The sequence below is a fragment of the Eleutherodactylus coqui genome, chromosome 3 (assembly GCF_035609145.1).
Source record: "Eleutherodactylus coqui strain aEleCoq1 chromosome 3, aEleCoq1.hap1, whole genome shotgun sequence".
In the NCBI taxonomy this organism is placed as follows: Eukaryota; Metazoa; Chordata; class Amphibia; order Anura; family Eleutherodactylidae; genus Eleutherodactylus; species Eleutherodactylus coqui.
Window position 1 is genome coordinate 175,030,221 of NC_089839.1, and position 19,176 is coordinate 175,049,396.

At 41.6% G+C, this 19,176-nt stretch overlaps 1 protein-coding gene across 14 annotated transcripts in view; it reads left to right on the top strand.

The window, feature by feature from the left end:
* The window catches only part of FLNB (filamin B), a 190,117-nt gene that overhangs the window by 86,476 nt on the left and 84,465 nt on the right, over positions 1-19,176 (top strand). For all 14 annotated transcript variants that reach the window (XM_066596588.1, XM_066596587.1, XM_066596575.1 and 11 more), the window contains exons 8-11: positions 3,595-3,795; positions 10,934-11,071; positions 13,219-13,345; positions 16,972-17,108. In XM_066596588.1, coding sequence (XP_066452685.1) covers positions 3,595-3,795; positions 10,934-11,071; positions 13,219-13,345; positions 16,972-17,108 — 603 coding nt within the window. The remainder of the gene's footprint in view (positions 1-3,594; positions 3,796-10,933; positions 11,072-13,218; positions 13,346-16,971; positions 17,109-19,176) is intronic.

Genomic DNA, 19,176 nt, shown 5'->3' on the forward strand with positions numbered 1-19,176 from the left:
TTATTAAGCTTTTCAAGTTATATTTGATCAGTGTATTTTGGTATTTGCTGTGGAGCTTAGTTTTAGTGTATGATGGGGGCATTGTATAGCGCTGTTATTTAGACAACTATAGGTTAGTGTTATTTGCCCACCATATAGCACTTTTTATACTTGTACATCATAATATATAGCATCTATAGTTACACACTACATGACTGTACACAATAAGGCGATGGGGGTATAAACAAACTACCACACGAGGAATCCTGTGGGTGCGGGGCTGATCTGCCCGATTTTTAGTAAATGGGACCTTTTGAGTAGTAGATATTTGCAATTCATGCTTCTTCCTAATGTGCTGGTATAAATTCAACACTGATGAATCTACCCTTTGACGTTGTAGCTAGGGATTTTCAGTTTGTAGAAACCAAGTTTTCCACACACACTTTCGACGACTGTTGGCCAAACTATTTTTCCCTGACATTTCCATACATGTGAATATTCCACTTTGCTGAGCGTGTGTGTGTCTAGGAAAGCAAGTGGCAGCCCGACAGCTGTGATACTGACTTATCTCCCTGGGAGAATCTGTTGTTGAAGTTTCAGTATCTCAGATCCTTATCGTCCGTCATCTATCAGGAACAGAGAGCAGCCTCCATGCAGATTGGAGTCTAGCCCCACCATTCTCAACGGACTTTTGACTGGTCATGGTCATCTGTACACCCTTTATGCGTTATTGATTACCCGAAGGGGTATGAAGGCATCTAAATCTCCCCAATCGTCTTCAAAGCCCTTTTCCTCTCTTCCATAGGTATGCAAGACCGTACAGCCTTTTAGTTGGCAGATTGTGACAAAGGACCCCTCTTCCTTGCTGTGTTTTTGTTAGTTTCCCCTCACTTTTGTACATGCATTCGGCTTTTACCGAGTCCTTGAATGCCACTGTAGACATAACTGACTTTCTAGTGCATTACATTAAAAACTAGCATTGCTAATATAGGAAATGTCGTCACTATCTGGAGAATGCACTTGTATCCTGGATTTGTAAAACAAACTTGCATCTGCATCAAATATTTCCTTATTTCTTCATGTATCTTATGACTCTTCAAGCTGGTAGTGATTATTAGAACCCCAGTGTAGGTGCCAATTCAGATTATGAAGTGTTAGTCTGCCATTGCTCTTAAAATATTTAGTTTGACAGACAGGATAAGAAGACAAACAAATGAGGAATTCCAGTCTATTAAGAACTGCAGTCTGGGCATTCAGTACTTAAACAACCTCCCAAGTTCACCACTCAATCATTGTATACAATGCCAACCTTTGTGGTGGAAAATATTTTAGGGATTGAATATGTGAAGACATCCAACAAAGCCTTGCTTTTCTTATTATTCTGAATCCCTTTACGTCAACATTTTCTAGGCCAGAATTCTTGCTAGCTTTCAATTGTCTTATAAACCTACTTGGAAAATTCTTGGTTGGCTGTTGTCACCAGTAGAGGGCAGATCTGTATACAGATCCTGTTGAGCTGTAAAGAAGCGTCATACAGATTGGCCCCTTAGTGACTTAAACGGGCAACTGAGCACCACAGCCTTGCTATATCAGGAAAATGTTAAGTATTATACTGCTGGGCTTGTGAACAGTAATTGAACGTTTAACCCTTTTAGCAGCGCAGGATGTATATGTACCTCTTGGGTATGCAGGGTTAATGTGGAGCAAGCTCAGAAGCTAGTTTCATGTACGACTGAGGTCAGCAGTGTTTGACAGCAGTCTCTCAGCCATAATCTGTATTCATGCCAGTCGTAGCTGTTAACCCTTTTTATATGCCACATCCTAAAAAAAAAAAAGAAAACTGGGTGGGGCGAGGGGCACTGACTCCTAACACCCCCACGGACAGCTGTTTGAATGAACAGGGGCACTCAAATGAGCTCTGCAACCTCTTCTCTGGCCTGTGATCTCCCAGTTCAAATGAATGCAATTCAGCTTCAAAAGAAGGCACAGCCACATGGTGGGAAGCGTGATATAGGGGTGGGAGTCACCCATGTTAAGTTAACCTTAGGGGGCATTTATGCATTGCAGTTTTGCATGCAAGTTTACCATTTGGATTTTTTTTTTTACAGATCTGCAGCAGATTAGTGTCTATATGGAAGATCTGCAGCAAATCACCTACCTGTGAACACTCTTAAGATATGTTCACACAATGGATTCCACTGCAGAATCTATCTGTAAAATCCACCTGCTATTCTGCCGCCATTTTTGGCATGGATCTACATGTGGATTTGCCTTGTTAATGGGTAAAATCTGTGTTCAGAATTTTGCGCTTTTTCATGCGGATCCACTTGCAAATCTGTGTGACACTGTCTGAAATTCCACTCACACAATTTGCCCAGTTGGAGGGCAAATCTACTTGCCGAATCTCGGTAAAATAGCTGTGTTTCTGGCGTGTTTTTTTTTTTTTTTTAAACAGGTTGATTCAGTGTGAAAGATTCTATGTTGGAATCTAACATGTGAGCGACCCCTTAGAATAACAAATTAAAAATACTGAATCCTTCCAAATATCCAGTATTTCATAGTATTTCACAGTATCAAATGGTCATATAAGAATAAGACAAAGTACTTTTAAGAGTCTGTTCACAGTGCGGAAACGGTACGGATTTTCCCCAATAGAAAATCTGCATAATTTCCATGTAAAAATCTGCACCATTTCCACTATGTGTAAACACTCTTAAAGTACTTTGTTTTATTTTTATGACCATTTGGTAATGTGGAATATTTGAAGATCCCAAATCCTCCGAAATATCCAGTATTTCAATCTATTCACTTGTTGCTACAAAGTGCAGTTGACTTCTGTCCTTATATTCCTATATGTAGCATTGCCCTTGTTTTCTTTCCTCACTCCGTTGTTCAGCTAGTGCAGTCCATACGGCCTGAAATATTAGCCAGTTCCTCCTCTATATATTGCTAATTTTAGAACCGAAAACACAAAGGATGCTCTTATTCCACTGCGCAGCATTGCTGAGCCAAGGAAAACACTGTTCGTGCCTTCTGCGGATGAAAGCCGAGGCTTCCTTTGCTGTCTACACTGACATTTTCCCGCAGACTGATGTCACCTTTAAATCAAGAGCTTACATATAATACATAAAGCAAACAATCCTAACATTAGAGAGATCTGTGTGATCCATTAATGGAATTCTTTCTGGATTGGCTATGAAGAGACTTGGTCAAGTGCTAAACTTCTATTCAGTCTGGAAGCTCTGTAGAAGCCAACTAAAAATAAGCACAACTCTGATATTGGGCCGGTTTCACATCTGCGTCGGAGGTTTCGTCAGATGCGGCTGAAAAAAAAAACTCTGCATGCAGCAGTTTTCCTTCCGTCCAACAATTGGGTGGACTCCATTATACTCAACGAGGTCCGTCCGTCACTGTTTGGTTCCATCCAAAGATTGAACCGTTCGGCCATGGGGATACCCCTTTCATTCTCCCCAAACAGATTAGCAGAGTGGAATCCCCAACGCAAATGTGAAACCACCTTTAGATTGTGAAAAAAAGTAGAAAAAACCCCAAATGCCTGAACGATACAGAACTACACCAAGATTTGCCTAATTATGAGCTTTGCATTTGCTGTAGGTGCTGGTGTTGGAGATATCGGTTGTGAAGTGATAGATCCTCAGGGGAAGAACAACACCGTAGAGATGGCAATTGAAAATAAAGGGAATTGTGTATACCGCTGTACCTATAAGCCTATGAAAGCTGGCCCTCATAGTGTTAATATCAACTTTGGTGGGGAAGCTACACCAAAATGTCCTTACCTGGTTAATGTCGGTGAAGGTAAGTACTACATTTTTGAAAAGCTTCTATGCCAAAATGTGTTTTTAGCTTTGACACTCCCTCGCAGAGTAGCCATGACAGTGTAATGCAGTCTTTGTTCCTTTCTATATAGTAACCTGGAGGCTGCTTGATCTTTAACCCTTTCCAATCCACTGTCTGACCTCTGAAGACATTATGATTTAAGGCTGTACAGCTCCGATGTTGAAAGACATTCGTCAGGGTTCTCTTACTGTATATTGCCAGCCTCTCTGCTGTCGGCGCCTATCCAACGTGTTGCCTCATGCAGTACTGGCTTTAGCCAGCATATAGCGCTGTTGTAGAAGAGCAGAAAGAGTAAACCCCATTGGAAAGCCAGAATACAAATTGGATTGGAAAGGGTTAATGCTAATCTTAAGTTTTTATAACCTGTTAGTTTTTAGATATAGCGCTCAGTGATTTATTTTTTTATTTTTTTTTTTCTTTGCATTCATCTTTTTTAGCTTTTTTTTTTTTTTTTTTTTTGACCAGAGCTCCAGTTTCCCTGTATAGACATAAAATGCAATGATAAGGTTATGTATTCCTCTGATTACCACTAGAGTGAGTTGAGGAGCAAGTAACAAACTTTGGGGCTGTTTCTCCCACTTGCAGTGACCTCAAAGTGGATATGTGCGCTGGCCGAGCATGCTCTGTTGCATTCCATTCATTTCAGAGGGGCCGACGGCAATGTTAAAGCGCTTGCCACTCGGCTATCTCTGCAGTCCTGTTAAAAATGAGTGGCAGCACACTTGTGTGACAGTTGCTCCACTCCTTCTCCTTCTCACAATGGGAGGTGCAGTAAGGAGGATGGGGGACACGAGACCTGTTCTCAAGATCGTTGGGGAAGACTGAAGGTCTTGGCAGTGAGATACCCACCCATCAGCAAGTTACCACTTATCCTGTGGAAAGTGGATAACTTGTAATTCTTATACAACCCCTTTAACGGGGTATTCCTATCTCGGCCTATTATGGCCAAGATGACAATACCCCTCTACATGGTGGCTGGAAATATGGAAACGGCCAAACTCTTCTACACTGGTTCTTTAATGCGTATAGAAGTGAATGGATCTTAAGGAAATGGTGGCGTAGCACAGCAAGCTTCGATGTTTTGTTTTAACTTGGGAGTTGCAGAAACGGTGTTGCTCACTACGCTACTCCATGCCTTTTCCTTAACAGTCACTTCTATGGAAGTTGATGAAACTGCACAGAGGTTGTTTTCTTCCGTACTCCTTGCCACAAGCGGTCAAAGCTTTTTTTTTTTTTTTTCCCTTTAACCTCCTGTGGGTATGTCATAGTCTGTAAACAATCTCTACATAACCTACACCAGGAAATGTGTAGAGTGGAAAGAAAACCCAGGTATGGCTAGTGTATACACCAGATTTGAGAATTGGTCTATAAATAAGAAGGCTTTCTTCGCTGCTTTTTATTTTCCTTCTGGGCTATCGCCAGAGCTGTTAGGTTTTGCAATATTCTGGCACGTACAATGCTTTGATTAATGGCTTCTTGCACTGTTTGGACGTTTTTCTAATCTGCTTTCAACTGCTCTGCTCTCATCCGCCTCCCCCTCCCTGCTGCGCTTCCAGATCTCTGCTCCCCAATTCTGATCTCCCCTACTGTTGGATAAAGGATGGCACTGCCTAAGCCTCATAGTTGTGTGCAGGCCAGGTTTGGTAAGAGTTCGCAGGATCTTGACTTCTGCTCATGTGGAAATGTCTGTCAACCCCATTTCCCACTTCATCAATGACTTACATTTTTTTTTCATGTTCAGGTGGTCCGGCTTATTAGGGGCTTAAGCATATCTGGTAGATCATTATCTTTAATAAAATGGGAGATGCTCCATTATAAGTGTGCCCCTTCTGTTGGCATTCATGCTATACATGGTCTCTCTTTTTTAAAAAGGGCTTTGTTTAGAACAATTCCCTCTATAGACCATCATAAATGCTAACCTAGTTGAGGAAAAATTTTATCTGTGGGGATGTAGTTTCCCCATGGGTGCCCTTTTTACATATGTGTTTTTTTAGTTATGGCCATACCAGAGGAATGCTTTAAAACAATGTCCCTTTTAAAGAACTTCAAGACCACCTAAAGGTTATCCTATGTGTACGATTATGTTTTAAAGGGGGTATACATTTGTATAAACTAGTGATTGGCTATCCTTAGGACAGGTGATCAGTAATAGATTGGCTACCCGCTAAACCACTGTTCACTGGGCCTGTGCACTGAGCTGACTGCTGCAGGAAGTAGACAGCGCCATTCATCTGCAGTGGCCAGATTTTGTAGTACAGCTAGAATTCCTATTCACTTAAATGAGCACTTTACCTTTAATACCAAGCCTGACTGGTGCAATGAGAATGGAGCGGTCTGCTTCCTGCAGAAATCGCGTCCATGCACGAGCACACTGGCCCAGCAGACAGCTGATCGGCAGGGATCCTGGACAGCAGTGCCTAATTGATTTGCTAACTGATGGCCTATTCTAAAGCTAGTCCATCACTAGTTTAGAACTGGACATGCTCTTTAAGGACTCAAACGTCTCATGATACAAGAACGATATCATGTCATCCATTAAAAAATATATATTTTTTTGGTTTTCTTTAACTTGGGGGCCTATGGTGATGGATGATGTCTGTTAGACATGTACCATATAGCTATTTTTTTCCCTCTCTCGTCTTGGATATGTTACGTTTTGGGCAAAGTTGAGGTAGGATGCATCTATAGTGTACGGGCAGCTTTCTAGAACTAACCAATAAGCCTTGGCTTACTGTGTAATAAGCCAACTGTATCCCTTTGTCACTTGCTTCACTTTTTGCATGCGTCATCCTGTCTACTAACCACCATGTGTCTTGTTTTTTTATTATATCCCTTTTAAAGCGTCAATGAACCTGTTATGTGTATGAGGAACTTCACCCATTGGAAATTTAGTCTATGAAACTGTAATATGCTGAATGTAGTGTTTTTTTTTGTTTTTTTTTCTTTAATTTTAGTTAGGGCATAAGTATAGCTAGATCAGTGGGGGTCCGACCGCTGGGATCCCTACCCATCCCAAGCACTGGGGTGCCATCAGTCACTGAGTGAATGGAGGTTGTGCTGCTTGTTGCCATTCACTTCACTGTCAGAGCTGGAGATTAGTGTTCAAGTGCTTTGGAAATTGCTAGTGCTCCTTGAAGGGAATCGAGCTGCAGTGCAACCTCCACTCCATTCACTCGGGGATGACCGGAGCCCCATTCTCAGGATTGGTGGGGGTTCTAGTGGTTGGATGCCTACCGATCATTCAGCTCTTACCTAAGCTGTGGAGTCTGATTAGCAGCCCATTTTAGTGCCGTCTGTAGAAATGTACTGACTTCAGCTTATAAAAAAAAAAATTGTATATGTATATGAAATTCAAGGAGTCCTATATAAAGGAGTCCAAGTCTAGGATAATTGAGGAGGCGGAGTCAGGGGTTTTGTTTACTGACTCCGCAGCCTTGTAACCTACAGATTTCCACTTGCAGTTCTATACCTGCATTAATAGTGTTTGCACAGTGCTGTCATTTAGCCTTGGGTCTGACATAGACATAGCTCTTTTCTTCACCACTCAGACAGTCTTAATGTATCCTTAAGGAAATGGACATTGTTGTGCTTAAATATGTTAGACTGCAGATGTGACATTTCCAAGAAGGGCTACTACACATTCATTAGGATACAGTTTTCTCTGGTCACTCGCTATGAAATCTGCTTTTAATTAACTTGTTAGTGACCCATCTGCCATTGTAATGACTAGTTCAACCCCTTGAGTGGCACGCCCGGAAGTTTTCCAGGACGAGCTCCACTGCTCATAGCAACATAGCCCGGAAGATTTCCGGGCTATGTATCACTATGGCAGCTGCAGAGCACAATGCCACAAGCTGTGGCGCTGTGCTCTGCCTGCACAGACCCACATAGAGCAGTGCAGGACTTTGAAAAACCAGCAGAAGATATTGCCGATGTGCCGGCAATCTCCTGCTGTGTTTACAGGTTGCCATAGAGACCATCGGCTTGTCAGAAACAAGCCGATGGTCTCTGTGGCAGGGAGAGCTTGCTGCTTGGCTGTCAGAGGACAGTTAGGTACCTGCTCTTACAGCAGAGATCAGAGAAAACCTCCGATCTCTGCTGTTAACCCTTTACATGCTGCAGTATATGTGACTGCAGCATGTAAAGGGCTGTCACTGCAGCATGTAAAGGGCTGTCACCATCGGACCCCCGGAATGTGATCAGGGGGTCCTGATGGGTCCCTGTGGAAGTCCCCTAAAGGGACAAAAAATTAAAATAAAAAAAAAAATTAAAAAAAAGTTTAAAAATTATAAAAAAAATAATAAAAACACTTGTCTCCCTTTACTTTGTAAAAAATCAAAAATACAATCACACATGTGGTATCCATGCGTCGACCCAGAGAAGGAAGTTAATACATTATTTAACCCCTTAATGACATGGCCCCTTTTTTTCCCCATTTCTTTTTTTCCTCCCCCGTTTAAAAAAAATCACAACTTGTCCCGCAAAAAACAAGCCCTTATATGGCCATGTCAATGGAAAAATGAAAAAGTTATGGCTCTTGAGACGCAACTGCAAAATTAGTTGAAATTCAATGATTGGACCATTTTAAAAAACCTGCCCTGGTGGGCACGACAGGGTGGTAGGAAACCCGCCACTCAAGGGGTTAAATGACTAGTTTATTTAAGCAAATGGCAAGGAAGTTGGCGAGCTTGAGTCTTACCAATTTCTCAGTATCACAAAAGGATATCAGAAAAAATAACGATCCTTTTTTTGGGGGTTGCTTAAAGATAAATGCTTATTACAGTTTCAAAGCTTTAGGCTGGGTTCACACGGTACAGAAATGCTGCGAGATTCCGCATGTATTTTTAAAACTGAAACGAAGTAGCAAAGTGGGTGAGATTTGCAAAAATCTCGATCACACGCTGCCCGCAGCCCGCTGTGGACAAGCCGTGCGGCATTCAAATCCGTGACATGTTCATTTTGGTGCTGTTACCGCTGCGGACTCTTCTTTTTTGTGGGGAGAGATTTCCGCAGCAGAATACAGGCTGAAAAGCCGCTTCAAAACCTGCCCCAAATGACGTGGGTTTTGAAGCAGCCTTTCTGCTGAGTAAATCTTGCCGAATTTCCATGCGGTCCCGCTGCTGACATTCTGCAAGGTTTCCATCCCATGTGACCCCAGCCGTAGACATGTAGCAGGATTTTCCATTAATAAGTAAGAATTCATCCCCGGATTGAAATGAAACTGTGCCCCTAGTGGTCAGTAAAGTAGTTGAATGCTGCTACTATACAAGTAGTTTTTATGACTTAGTGACCCTCTAATTTTGAACCAAAATTTTCAGACTAGAGGGGGCAGTCGTCGTCATCTGTTTGTCTTTGCTCATGTCCCTCTGATCTGCTCATTCTGGCTGTCCAAACATATAGACAGCATAATCTTCAGACTACCTAATTTTCCTCCCTCCCCCCCCAGTGCATTGGTAGTGTTAAACTAGACTAGCAATACACCAAGATGCTCTCTGATTAACCAACACTGCTCGCATGATCAGTGCTGGCCAATCAGGGCAGTGAACAGTGTGTATTAGGTAGCTAGAGATCTCGAATTGGTGGATGAGAAGGACAGCAAGTAATATGCCTTCCCTCTTCAATGCAGGGATAGAGTTTTGTCCTAATACTGGAGGGTTGCTTTAAAATATATTAAAGGGGTTTCCAGGAGTACTAATAAAATAGCCGTAGAATAGGCTATTATAAATCTGTGACATATCCCAAATCAGCTCTTTCAAGGGGCTGTTGTGCTCAGGTGACTATTGCACCCTCTTGTATACCAACTCTATAGCCGATTGTGTAGCGGGCACAGTGCTGTACTTGTAATGGTGATGCTTGGTATTGCAGTTTTATTCCATTCACTTAAATGGGTCTCTGCTGTCTAAAGGTCACTTTACCAATGAATGTGATGTGCTGGGCTCAAAGAAGGATCGCAATGCTCAGCCAAGTACCTTGGCCGCTTCAAAAAGCTGATTTGTGAGGGTGCTGGGCCCCTTTAATTATTTGAAGTAACCTATAACCTCTTTTTAAATGTAAATTATTAAGAAATTAAAGATACCAAAAATGAGCCTAATGGGGAATATAAGAGGAGGTCTTCATGAGACACTCCCCTTTAAAAGAAAAGGTTATTCCATTCTGGACCCCCTTTTTTTTTTTTCTCTCTAGTCTACTGGCCAAAGTAGAGAGTGACTGCAATAAGCATCTCTTGCCGTGGAGGACTTGGCACATCCATACAATTCAGAGTCCATTGAGTTAAATGGGTACTGTGTAATGCTTCATTTCGCCTGTGGTGGGTTTTCTCGCAGGTTAGAGTTCATCACTGGGGGTCTGTGCACTGCAAAACCTTGCTCCCAGGAGACCTTTCTAACGAGGATTGTCTAAGGGTACTTTTTGACGGGATGACTGTCACTCATGTTCATTCACTGCACGACTATCACTCGTGTCTGAAAGAAAGGAGGCAGCGTGCGCCGGAGAATTTTTTTTTCCAGCCGCCCATCTCTATTTACTGAACAGGCAGTCATTCAATGATGAGCAACTGCCTGTTTCAACTGAGCACGAAGTTGCTCATTAGTAGCTTTGCTTCAGAGAGCTGAAACAGTGACTAGCAACTAATTAGCAACTCCTCTCCCAGCACCCTGTCGGGTCCTAACATGGGACGATTGTCTTTCAGAATTGCTCATTAGACATTCTATACCTAGAAAACACAATTGGCCTCTGGTGATTTCCATAGGAGGATTGTGCCTAAAAAGATCTTCTAGGCATAAGTGTGATGTCCTGCCCGTTAATATTATTGAAGGTTTCATTTTATGTAGATTCTAACATTGTCCATAATTTCTGACCCCACTCTTTAAATGCACCCCATAAAGGGCACTTACATCCATGTCCCTGGTATGCATGCTTTAGTTACACCCAAAATTGCTTTGTTTGCTCCTTTTTGAAACGCCTGGCATGTTCCTGCATCTCGACTGTCTAGCCGTCCTTCCTTCATCAGTCTTCAGCCACAGATGTGTGTTACAAAACGTCATTATCTTGATACAAGTATCTGAGAACATGTTCCTATCACTTTCCTTTTCAACAGCCTGTAACCCAAATGCTTGTCGAGCCAGCGGACGTGGCCTGCAGCCCAAAGGCGTCAGGATTAGAGAAAATGCTGATTTTAAGGTTGACACCCGGACTGCAGGAAGTGGTGACCTCCACGTTTCGGTGAAAGGGCCAAGTAAGTGTCTGGTATTGTTAAATCGTATACAAACACTTGCTTAATCTAGGGGTATCTTTATTATAATAGCTTAATGCTAAAATCTCCACTCGGCACTTGCCAAATAAAATAAGTTAGCAATTGATAGTAAATCCACTTTCTATGGAGTCTTAGAACAGAGAGAGGAAATGACAAATGATTATCTGCTGGAAAACTGGAAGAATGTTTTAGCTTTTCATTGTCCTCTAAGGAGTGTCTGATCCTTTACCAAATACACTGGATTAGCTTTTTTATTTTTAGCTTTTTTTAAAATTTATGTTCTCAATTGTTGACATGGGATGAACCAAACCCCTTTTTGAAAGTGGGTTTTCCCATTTCTCGAAATGTAGCTCTGCACCAAGACTAATATTCTTGGGTTAAAACTAGGCTACAGTCAAATATAAAGCTTAATAGTCATTTTTCGTACATACATGAGTGATAGATGCTTGTTGGGGAGCACTGGGTCAAGCTAGATGCAACTAGAAGTGCGAAATCAACGTCTGATTTAGGAATGTATGGGCCACAGTTGTTATAAAATGCATACGGAATATGTACAAACACTAATGACCACTATTTTTTTTTTTTTTTAAACTCTCTGGCACTACAACCATTGCACTAAAGCTCTATGCTTTACAGCAGATCTCCACAATGCCTATTATCAGGGCTTGGTTGTTTGCATTGGCACTACTGATGGTCTATTCAAATACTGCACCTTTTGTGCACCATTTGTATATGCCTATTGCTAATTTGGAATTTTTACTCCAAACATGTGTAGCTTACTCCACACTTTGGACAGACATTTGACATGACTCCATTCTGATCTGATTTTGATTGTGAAGACTGATGCGCATGTTCGCTCAGTGTGCATGTGTCCTGAATGGGGAGAAGGTTGCTGCCAGACACCCTAGCAGTGACTTATTTTCCAAGAGTAAAAGGGTTGGGCATGTTGGGCTATAAAGGTACTCTTTTACATGGGCCATTATAGTGCGAATAATAGCTGGAAACCAGTAATGTGAGTGAAAATCATCTTGTGGCCACTGACTGAGCACTTAGCGAGAAATCATTGCTATTGGCCCATGTAAACAGGCATCCATTCATCTACGAACAAGTCACTATTTGTAGTGAATGAAGGAAGGTGGGCGGAAGCGATCTCTGGCCCGCTCTACTTCCATGTTCTGAATGATCATCGCTCCTGTGTGATAGCTGGTGGGCATGTAATCGTTACTTGTAAAGCCTTATCTTCTCCAAGAAAGCTGGAACGTTCCCATACACAATTGATTGCTGGCTAAATCTCGAAAGTGGCATCTACTGCCACCATTAATCTCCTGTGTATGGCCAGTTTAAGTCCAATTGGAGCAGAAACAAAATCTCACATCCCAAGTGTCTTAATGTGGCAATAAGGTCTTTAAAAATTATTTCCAACAGCAGAAGTGTAAATTAAAGCTTCTGTGTCTGAGGAAACTCCCTATCATGGCTAAAGCTATATCCTTAGAAGCCATAACAGCCATTATGGGGTCGATGGGCTGAGGGGCTCGGCTCTTCAACACAATTTATGTTCGATATACTTTGATTTAATGTAACATATGAGTAATAAGAAACATAAGCAATTGGTTTATTTTCTACAATCTTCTATTTGAGCATGAAAATCAGATTATATTCTACTCAATCGAGGAAACCTTAACTGAATGGACTCTTCTAGGACTAGACACATGTTCTAAAACCTGAAGATTTAAATGGTGTACTTGTATGATACAAATTATATATTATTAAAGTGACAAGGGAAAAAATAACTGCAGAGGATGAGACCACCAGAGGTCCATAAAAGCAGAAAATGCCATTGAGGATCTATTCCTCTGACAGTCTCAGAAATGTATGTCGAATAGATCTGATATGTTGTCTGGGTTAGTGAACCGCAGATCTGTACAGATGTTGGCAACACTAAAGATACTAGACATTCCAGGAATATCGCAAGCATGTCTAATAACTAACATATACAATGTGGGAGACGGCGGGCATCCTGTCCAAGGATTGAAAATTCCACTAATTCTGTTCAGAAGACTTATGGTCTTCTCCGTCATGTCCAAACACTGTTTTCAGATAGATAACCTTGTGTTGATGTGTTTTGGCAGAGGGTCTGGATGAGCTTGTGAAACAGTTGGAGACAGTGGACGGAGTGCATTACTTTGAATATTACCCCCTGCAACCTGGTAAACACGTGGTCACCATCACGTGGGGTGGAGTCAACATTCCTAAAAGGTAAGCGATCTAGCAAGTATGTAATATAGTATTGTTCTAGAAGTTTCACTGACCCAAAGTAAATGAAACCTACTATGTATGTCTTGCAAACTTTTTTTTTTTTTTTTTTTTTTTACATTTGCCGATTCAGCCAAAATCAGCATGTTTGATAACCTTAATCTGTTTATGGCCAACTACATTAGGCCCCAATATAAAATGTGCGTAGGGACCCCCCCCCCCCCACTTACTATGTGCAATTTTACAATACTAATGTAGTATGTGACAGAGGGAATTCTGTGCCCCCAGACATATCACACCTTAGATGCAACTGCTACCTCTACACCCCTAGAGCTATGCTCCAGTACAGGCAGATTTCAGTATGAGTTTGCTGTAACCGATGTCCTTTTGGTTTTGACTAGCCTTTTTGCTAGAAGGGTCAACCAATGGGCAGCCTATCAGCAGCTTTATTGTGCCCATTGAAATCAATAAGTTGCCTGTGTAATGCATGGGCGTGTTAGATGCTCCACAGCAAGAGTTCTCCCCAGACTTTTTTTTTTCTTGATCCTCCTCAATCAATTGCTTCCATATGTAGGTGGATACATGTGTGCCAACAGACACTTGGATTATGTTGGCAGCCAGATATCTGTATTGTGTTCATGGGAGCTAGTAGCCTATCTGCTTATGATCATGTTAGGACAGAGCTACCAGATACCTGCATAGGGAATTTGGAAGCATTTGTGTATTCACACGCAGATGGTGGGAGATATAGGCTATCCCAAGATAGTCATAGGGAGCACCGAAAAGCTTGACCTGGCATATCATTCTTATTCCAAGGCAGAGCTGCTTCTAAAAGTAGAACAAATTACGTGTGCTTTATATTAATACAACTGTGTTTGGATGGTTCGCCGTGTACATAAAATGTTTTACAATATACATGCACACATTTTTAATTGTGGATGATTTAAAATATCCAGCATGTCCACACAAAGCGCAGAACGAAGCTTAAGGGAAAATCATTAACTGAGCTGTTGTGCTGATCATTAAGCTGTCGCCATGCGAAGGTCACAACAAAGGTGTTCTCTTACGCAAGTCCTTCATTCCCATGAGTTTTCAAGAGTTTGGGGATGTGCCAGAGATGAAGACATCTTATGAATAACTTAAGTGTGTACAAAGTGAGGGCCAAATGTTAAGAAGAAAAATTGGCTTTATTTTAGAAATCGTGCAATAGTTTATAGCTAGTATTGTCTGTAATTTGTGGAGGGACACAGCAATAAGTGTTTAAATTACCCTACGTTGCCACTACAGGAGGAATAGCTTGTTGAAGTCAATGGCATGTCTATGTAATGCATGCCCATGCGGAGTTCTCCAGAGTATGCCCTCTTTATTGCCAGCCTCTGCTCTGGCCAATAGATGAGGCTTCTAAATATCTTGAGTGTTAGAGAACCTCCTTAGTAGAGGAAGATGCTGACTCAAGGTAACCCTCGTCACCCAATCCCACATGCTTTCTAATGAAAAAAAAAAAATCAGTAGTTACTCCCTACTCCCCTAATTGCCCTCTGCTGCCGCCTCTGGTCTCTTTTTGATATCACGTTGTATGCTGAACTAGTCTACAAACAAGCTGCAGCATCCAATGACTGCGCTCGGCTATCATGGCTGAGTGCTGTCATTGGCTGCTACAGCAGGTTTACAGATGGCACAGCTGTCTGTTAACACAGCAGCAACCAGAGACCCATTGGCGGGGGTTTCCTTAATTTGGACAAACCCTTTAACTTTCTTATAGGGATTTATAAATCTTAGACTGCTTTAGTATATGAGGCCATTTGAAGCAAAGGAAAAACATTCCATATTCACACGGCGTGACTTTTCACATGCGAGTTCAGTCTAAGGCCTGTTTACATGCAAAGATAATCTTTCAAATGATTAAAAATTTTAGTGATCTTTGCATAAAGTGTTTAATGGACAATAATGTCCATTAGCACTTTATCACTTTGTAAATGGGCCTCCATGAGCTCTTTGCAAAGCCCAGTATGTGACCAATCACACACCCAGCTGTGCAAACAGCTGTATTGTCCTAGGGGCTACCAGCAGAATACAATGTAATCTCCTGAATCCCACTGAGAACACAGCATGCGTCCTGTTGAGATATACTTTTATCTCTGGGGCTGAATGATGTATTTTAAGTTCACCTTTAAAATCCTTGTTCAGACGAGGTGAAGGATGGCAGCAATTTAAACAAAATGATTATTGCTCGTTTTCGGTTGTTTGAATCGTTGCGTGTAGATGGGTCTTAAGACTGAGAGACCTCACACTGTAAGATAAACCATTCATTTGAATGATTTAATTCACACGTGTTTGGGTTTTATGGTATGTTACCATAGGGACAACATGTCAAAAAGAGCCAGGAAGTGCAAATCCGTGACAAATAAATGTAAAACACCTAGCAAACGCATTAAAATCCCATAGAAAATAGTTATTTGCTTGACATAAATCTCACCTATCACATGAGAGCAGAAAACGCTGTATTCACACAGTGTATTTTAGCTCCATATTTAATGCATGTTATGCAGACCTTAATACGGAGTTACGGTACGGTAAGTGTGTATTTATTCACGTGGCCGGTTTTTAAAAACACCGTTTGACCTATTTGGTGGGTTTTTTTTGGCTTAATATTGATGTTTTCTATTGGGCAAATATGAATCAGTATTTTGTAGTGTGAAAAATAAAATATATGCAGAAGGTAAATCAGATTAAATACATATGGCCTATAGTTGTAATGTTATCTGGAACACGTTCGTAATATGGATGTGTTACAGTGCGCTTGTCTGCAACCGCCTAATTGTGAGACCACTAAATACCCGGAAGTTGGTGAGCAGTAACGGGTAACAGTGGTCCAGCAATTAAGGCCCATTTAGACACAACGATAATCGCTCAAGCGACTTTTGAGTGATCATCGTTGTGCCATTTACAGCGCAAGATCATCGCTCAAGATGAGCGATCACCTTGCGCTGGGAGCACCCAGCTGTTGTACAGCCGAGCGCTCCCAGTGGAGGATGCAGAAGACAAGCGGGGTGTCCCCGCTTGTCTTCTGCACCAGATGTTTTCTGCACAGAGCGCAGGTATGGAGAACAGAGCTGGACTGCTCTGTTCATACCCAGCCTGTCATCAGGGAGTGGGATACAGCTGAAACAATAGTATCAGCTGTATGCCGCTGTGAATCCCTGATGAGGCTGATCGTCGTCTTTTAACACTCTGAAAGACAACGATGAGCGTCAGGGTAACGAAAACTGCACGCTGGAAGTGCAGTTACACACACAGATTATCACTCAAAGACTGCTTTTGAGTGAATTTTGAGCGATAATTGTCTAAATGGGTCTTTAGTGGTGAAATGTATGCATTACTTGTTGGCAGAACCACAGCGCACAAGCTCCTTAATACTTAGTGATTGATTGCCTTTCCTTGAGTTGACTGTGCTACAGTATGAAAATCAATAGATAGATTTTTTTTTATTTTTTATAGTTTCTCCATTTTGTACTGTCAAATTACCATGAAAAATGTGTTGTGTTTTTTTAAAAACCAATTTATATTATGGTATAATAGTTATTCAACCACTGGATTATACTTTTTATAAATATTTTTTTTCATTTCAGCCCATTTGAAGTTCAGGTGGGACCTGAAGCAGGCCCCCAGAAAGTGCGAGCATGGGGTCCTGGACTCTCTGGAGGTGTAGTAGGAAGGTCTGCAGACTTTGTGGTAGAGTCTATTGGCACTGAAGTGGGCGCTTTAGGTAAGTGTTTAAAAGTTGGATTGTATAGTTGCTGTAAGCCGCAGTCACAATAATATTTCTGTACGAGATAGAGATGTTTCTTTAAAATATAAACTTTAATGTCCATCCTTGAAAAACACTTTGAAGCATAGTTTATGTAATTATTTCATATGCTGGTGTAAGTTAATTATATGAGCTGAGAGCAGTGAGACAAATGTATCAAGAGGATCTGAGCTGGCGTAGGTTTCGGTAATGTATACCGGTTTTTGGTGATGCATGATAGTAAATCTAATGGGCCACACTTCTAAAGCTAGGCCCTGCCCACTTCTTAAAGAGGCAGTGTAAAAGCCCAAAAAGTTGTCATTTTTGCATGTTCACCAATAAAGCAACTTCGATATGCAGAATACTAACATACAAACATTGTTGTGCCCCAATGTCTCTTGAACTGAATGACATGGGGTTACATGTTGTCCACAGTGCAATCGTTGAGGTAGGATGCGTTGTATATTGCTTCAGTTCTGAAGCGGATTACCACCTCTATGTATAGGCTCTTTAGAAGGACTCTAACCGCTTAAATAGACCAGTACTATTTGACCATTTCTGAAGATGACTGGTTTATATGGCTTACACATTTCTGTCATTTATTGAAGTATGGCACTCAAAATTTAGTATTTCAAACCCCCAGAGTTATGACTTTGAACCCTATTTACTTTCACATTTTTGGCCATTCGCATGGACTGCAAAAGATCGAGAGGTGAGTAACGTACTTGCTGTTGCAATGCTGTCATTCCAACAGTCAGTCCCCCAGTCACGCCGTCCTCTTCCGGGGACACTGTTCATTTCCGAGCACATGGCTTCCTGTCATGACTCAGGACAGTATGTCACCGATGATGTCATTTAATAGGGATGTGCAGGCTGTTCATCAGTCTCCTCTCTGTGATTAGACAGAATGTGTCGCTGCACCAGCATTGGTTAGAACAGAATTGCTGCGCCTGCACTACTGACTGCCAGGGAGTCAGTAGTCAGTAATCCTCCCGACGCTAGCACCTGCGGGGATTTTATAGGTAGGTGCAGGTGGCACGAGCAGAAGACATAGATGTAAATGAACCCAGCGACTGGCGGGCGGATAAAGAAAGAAGAAACACCTGAGCAACCACCCAAAGGCTATTTATTTTTTTAAGTAATGAGGCATAATGGCTGTAATAAAGTATTTGTTTAAATAATCGGACAACCCCTTTAATACTATATATGGGCTGTGAGACATTTGCAGTGTCTTTTTGTTTGGCATTTCTTAATGCTTCCTACTGTGTTCTAAAATCTTACTAATTTAAATTGAATATCCTCATACAGACTTGGCCCCAGGGAGGGAATATTTTATGGCGGCACTAGAGATGGGGAGTGAGGAGAGCTTATGCATGAGCTATGCATTTTATTACATGTGGCTGCTGCAGATAGTGCGTGGCTGGCCCAAGCAAAATTGGCTCCTTTTGTAAAAAAGATGGCACGAGTCATTCCCTTTTTTTTTACAGGGGTTTTCTTGGAAGGGAAAAAACACTGATGTCTATCCTTAGCATTGGCTCGTCCAATGTGTATCCAGGCACAGCAGTTTTCCATGTGTCCAACTACACCTTGTTCTGCAGCTTAGCCACAGAGAGCCACACGGCCCCTTCGTTCTGCTGATTCACGGAGGTCCTAGTATTTAGATCCCAATGGATAATATTTTCCAAGGGTAGGACACCAATGTTTTTATGGTGTGCTAGCAGTCAATAGTTTTCATAAAGTTAGTAATATATTCTCAAGCGGTGATGTCCAGCATAAGTCCATAATTCTGCACTGTTAAGAAATCCAACACTAGTCTGCATAATACCAGGGAGCAATAATAAATGTCTGGCAAACAGCTAATCCCTTTCTGTTCCTACTTTTATAACAGAAGAACCTAATTTGTTTGGTCGTCTTGTGTTCTAAGATATCGATATACAAGCAGTTCCCCAATGTCCATTGCATTCCTTAAGCCTTTGTAAGCAAGAGATGTTGTTCTGTTACAAACACTACAGCGGGGATGACTCTAAATGCACAGAAGGCGCCACAT